The following is a 5100-nucleotide window of genomic DNA, read 5'->3' as shown; positions in this document are numbered from 1 at the left end:
GTCCTATTAAGATTAATGAAAAAATTATGCAAAAAAAAAAAAAAAAGCAAAAAAAAAAAGCAAAAAAAAAGCACCCCCAACCAACCTATATCTCATAAATCTCATCTCCCCTCCCCTGCGCCAAGGCCTCGCCGCCGTTCTTGCCTCGCACCTGATGATTTATGAACATCATCTGCGGGGATAACTACACCCCTGCCCCGCTCCGGCTTGTCCCTGCTCGCCTTTCCAAGTAATTGTTTCTCATTAGTTCGGATGATGTTTTTGTAGTGTTACCCATCATTTAGCCAGCCAAGAATTAATAAGGGAGGGTGCCCTGAAAGCGGGGTTGGGGTGGGGCGGGGTGGGGGTGCTGCGAGGTGCAATATGAGCAGGTAGCCTTTAATTTATCAAATTAGCTGGGAGGTCCCCGCGCTGGATGGGACCCCCCCCGGTGCGGCGCAACCCGGTTAAGGGAGGATCTGGGGTGGGGTGGGGGTCTTGGCCCATGCTGCGCATCCCCAAACTCCGTGGGGGGGATCTGCCCCATGGCCCCCTCCTTCCTTTGCCCTGCTGCTTCCACACGGGTTGGTCGGTGGTTTCTTCCCCTCCCTTCTCCCCCCCCTTAATTAAACCCCAAATAACCCAAAATGTTTAAAATCGCTGCTCGGAGATGGAGGGGAAACATAACCAAGCGAGCAGATGGGAGGAATAAGCTGCTGTGACTCCATACATAAAATGGCCATGGAGGCGGCGAAAAAAATGAAACTAAAAAACAACTGTTTTCTATTTACAAATTTAAATAAACAGAACAGCCTTCCCCGCGGTGTTTGTCTAAGTGCAGCAGCATTGCTGCTGTGTAGGTCATGAAAAGGTTGGTGCATAGTTTAAAACTTCCCATTCTGTTAATTTCTTAAAGAACAGTCGTTCATAGTCTGAGCACAAAAGCTCATGATTTAATGAGGAACAGAAACAAAATCTCTGATTGTTGGTGTTTCAAACTTCATTGGAGTCCTCTGGCAACCACAAGTTGATCCTCTGCAGCTTCAATACCCTTTAGCCCTCCATATAAGAGTACATGCTGAATAGAGGACAATGCCCGGTTGTTATGTTTATTTACCCTTACTACAAGCTGGGTTAACCTCTTCAAAACAGCTTTACTAAGCCCGTTAACCACACGGCCCACATGACCTGTAGCCGTATCCCTAATGTGATGTAAATCTGACTCGAGACCATATGCACAAGTTCTGCTGCATTGTGCCTCCGAAAACTACAAGTTTATTGCCGTCCAACCCTTCCCGGGCTGGACGCTTCCAGGAGGAAACCGCTCTGAATAGCGACTGCTTCAGAAAAGAGAAGAAAGTCAAGAGTCCCGCGTAGTCACAGCAATATTTTTAATGGCTGTTGCATGTTTACAGAGCTGGGGGGTGTGTGTGTGTGTGATATGAAGCCTGCCCGGGGTAATGATTTTCATCGCAATTATTTCAACCGGTGCGCAATTATTTGAGGCTTTGCCCCTTTCTGACGGGAGTTCTGCACCGGAGCGGGAAGAAGCGTAGAGACAAATAGAAGCGATCGACCTGCTCTTTTAACAGAGCTCGCAGCCTATGTTTCGCCTGTCTGCTTTAGTGAAGTCACAGTCCCGCATTCGTAGTAATTATCGTGATGTCGCACAGGCGGTGATGTAACTTCATTGCAGGCTATGAGTAGTACGTGGGCTGCGCAGGAGCGAGCAGCGGTTTGAGTCGGGGATAGTTTTAGTAATTAGCAATTCTGGCAAGCAAATTATGACAGATCTGCAAAACGGAAATGAATTTCTGCTTAAGCTCGACATCTTTAATTTCCCCCCCCTCCACCCACCCAAGTATTACCATCATCTTTTAAAACAGCTACTGGGGCCCCATGGCGAGACCTTCATTTACCAGCTCATTTTTTCTTGATGGCTGTGGCAAGCGTAACAATGTTCTGCGCCTGCTTCAGTAATGGCATGTCGATCATGCTCCCGTGGAAAGTGAACGCACCCTGGAAAAAGACAGAATATAAACTTCCTGAGAGGACCTCTGGAAATCGTTGTTTCCTTGTCTTTTCTTTAAAAACCGCGTCCGTTCAGCAAGAAACATTAGCTCCCACAGGAACCCTGAACGAGTTTTAGGAGACAAAATAACCCAGATGGGGCAAGCGCATTTAAAGAAAGGTGGTGGGCACCGAGTGCTCCAAAGTGGAGGCAAAAAGAGAAGAGAAAAAGACAAGCCCCGTGTGCAGCCTGCCTGGTTTGGCCTCTCGAGCTGGCAAATGTCGAGGGCCAAGGGCAGTGCCGGGGCCATGCCAAAGGGGGCAAAGCCAGAAGTGCGTCCTCTTCCTCAGGAGACAGCAATTGGTGTTTGGGGTGGGGTGATGTTTTCCTGACTTTGGGGTGTGTTGAGGTTGTGCTGCTGCAACCTCTCCATGGGGTCTCTGATGCTAAAGATAGGCTGGGCCTGTGCGTAGAGCCAGGGGCTGGGATGGAAGCCGAAAACCCAAGCGGCTGGCATGGATAATATTGTCCGAACCTGCTCTGGAGCCAAGGTAAAGCCCACCTGAGGGCTGCACATAGGGAATTTCCCCGAGCGGATGCAGAGCTAGCCAGTGTGCCTCAGCGGTGAGGATCTGGGAGCCGGGGCAGGTTTTCAGAAGTCACTTTGTATTTCTAGGGATTTTGTGTTGGTACCATGGTGACAAGTTTAAAATAATTAGCTATGAATCACAGTTAAATCTTAAACAGAAGACACGTCTTTTAAATAGGGCCACACCTGACTTGTTCCTTTGGATGCTGTAATCCACATGTGTGTTGCTGAGGTAGGATTTTGAAGATAAAACACCATGCATCAAGACATACCAAAGTTCAGTAGACAAAAAAAAAAAACCCAAACCCAAACCCCCTTATTTGTAATTCTGACAGTACATCGACAGGTTCTTGAAAGAAACAAACACAAAGATGCAATCCCTTCCCTGGCCCCAGCGTTGCGTAGGGCGTCTCCGTGAAGCACTGCGCACCCTTTTTTAGTGTCCTGCTGCCATCGATTTGGGATCACAGGCTGGGCTTGGCTTTGACAGCCAGCGAGGCTAAGCAAGCACGGGATAAGAAGGATAGCGGCATGTCTGGCTGTGCATGCCCAGGGAGAGAAATGCAGAGGAGAGCAAGCCATTTGTTTTTTTCTGGTTTTCATTTAAGGCTTGATAATCATTAAATAGAGGACTCTAATAGGTAAAGCGAAACTGTAACCCATTTGCAAAAACGTTTAGGAAATGTGTTGTTCCCGTGACATGCCTAGCTTGACTGAAGCAGCATTAATTAAATATGAAATCACATTCTAGAGGGCAAAAATCCACCTTAAACAGTAACCTAATACGAATCAATATTGTTGCATGTAGGAACAGGCTGTATTAAAGCCATTATAAATCTAATAGTTAAAACTATTATTTTATTCTAAGCAGGATTTCCTACTATAGCTTGCAGTATCTTAGGTGGGTTTGGAGAATAATGGGACTGACAGATACCCAAAGGTAGATGCTTCACATAGAATTTCTTGTTTACAGAGCAACTACTCAACCCTGCATTACACTCACAACAACAACATTAATATTATTATTACCACTATTATTAATAACAATAATACACCACTTTTTATCTTAGCTACCTCTCAGCCATTTTTACTTCTACTTTTAAACCTTTACAGAAAATTCAGCCTCAAAGTATTCCACTTACTAACTGTTGTGAAAATAAATTAGGAACTAAGCAAATGTTTTATGACATAGGACTTATTCAGAATAATTCAGGTCTATGCCATGATCTCAAACTGCAAGACAGATTTTTTTTTGCTGTAAGAAAAAGATGTTTTAATTGTGCCTATTTTTCTATCGGCTTTCAGTCAAATAATAGCTATGGCTTAAAAGAGAAATTTGCCGTGGGATGACAGTGATAAGTAGAGGTATGTTAAGGTCTGGACTCATCCTTCTTAGTTTGGTGAGATGGCTGGCTTAGGAGCAGTTATCCCAAGCACCTGCAATAGTTTGTGGAAAGAGATGAGCACCTAGCAATGGCAATTCTGATACCTGGTGGTCCGAATCGTGATCGGGAGGGTCTTACCCCTTCCACTGATGGTACATGGGATGCTCTGAAGTCAGGTACCTCTGCAGGTGCCTAAGTTGGAACATGATTAATCTGGGACAGAATATCTTTTTTTTTTTTTTTTTTTGAAAGCAGGAGTTAATTAAACAGCATGCCTGTCCTCTCTTCATTAAAATAACATGTTTAGAAGGGAAAGCAGGATAATTGTGTGTGGACGCATGAACACTGAACCACTTGAGATCTGCCGTACGTTCTCTTCTTGTCAGCATGCAGCTGTAGTTTGGGTTGCTAGGAATTTGAGTTCTTGAAGGAAAAAAATGCTTTTTTCCCTAACAGCAAAGAGTAACACGAAGAAGTTGGCTTCTCTGCCCGTTCACTCTGAGGCTTATTTTCTCCCTGCTAATTTGCAGCGTTGAGCTAAAGTCCAGAAAAAGAAAACGATTTTAATGCCATTGAATATACTCTATTCACTGCCTCTCTTTCCACCCACAGGTTTCAACAGATAGGAAATACCAGTAATTATAGCTTTGTCCCCATGCTCTCTTTTCCAATTCTGCTAGATGAAATTTGCCTTTAGCATTCTTTTTATTTTCTCTCGCATGAATATAAAGAAAACAAGACTTTCTATAAACACCATTTGCTTTGATAGTGTTAATCTGGGGATTAATTTAGTCATAGATCTAAATTTTCTTTTTTGGCTAATTTTCTCAATAATCTCACGCTCCCAGCCTGTACTTAGACTTCCCGTAGTTCAGCTGTGGGACCACGGGTCTGGTCGTAAGGAAGCTTGCAGCGTGAATGGGAGCGGCGGGGGGTGCAAGGCGCGAGGCTGGGGCTGGCACCCACCGCATTCGGCGGCTGCGGTTCTCGCGCACCACGCGGCCGAATACATCATGCGGTGGGAGCCTTTTCAGAAAGCTGCAAAATATCCTGACGTCAGGCCGGTCGCATGTGCCAGAGCTGCCCTGGGAAGAGACAGGCCCTCCAGGTAAAGGCTGACGGAGGAGCTGGGAGAA

The 5100-nt window shown here is 45.5% G+C and overlaps 1 protein-coding gene across 1 annotated transcript in view; it reads right to left on the bottom strand.

The window, feature by feature from the left end:
* Window positions 1-1902: 1902 nt before the first annotated feature.
* Window positions 1903-5100, bottom strand: part of CLYBL (citramalyl-CoA lyase) — a gene marked incomplete at its 5' end in the record, with an annotated part of 85840 nt that continues 82642 nt past the window's right edge. The window contains one exon of the mRNA XM_035889051.1: window positions 1903-1998. Within this exon, the coding sequence (XP_035744944.1) occupies window positions 1903-1998 (96 nt within the window). The remainder of the gene's footprint in view (window positions 1999-5100) is intronic.

This window comes from Egretta garzetta, unplaced genomic scaffold, assembly GCF_000687185.1.
Source record: "Egretta garzetta isolate BGI_Z169 unplaced genomic scaffold, ASM68718v1 scaffold182, whole genome shotgun sequence".
Classification (NCBI taxonomy): Eukaryota; Metazoa; Chordata; class Aves; order Pelecaniformes; family Ardeidae; genus Egretta; species Egretta garzetta.
The sequence above is the reverse complement of the archived record's forward strand: the minus strand, read 5'-3'. Positions and strand labels throughout refer to the sequence as shown.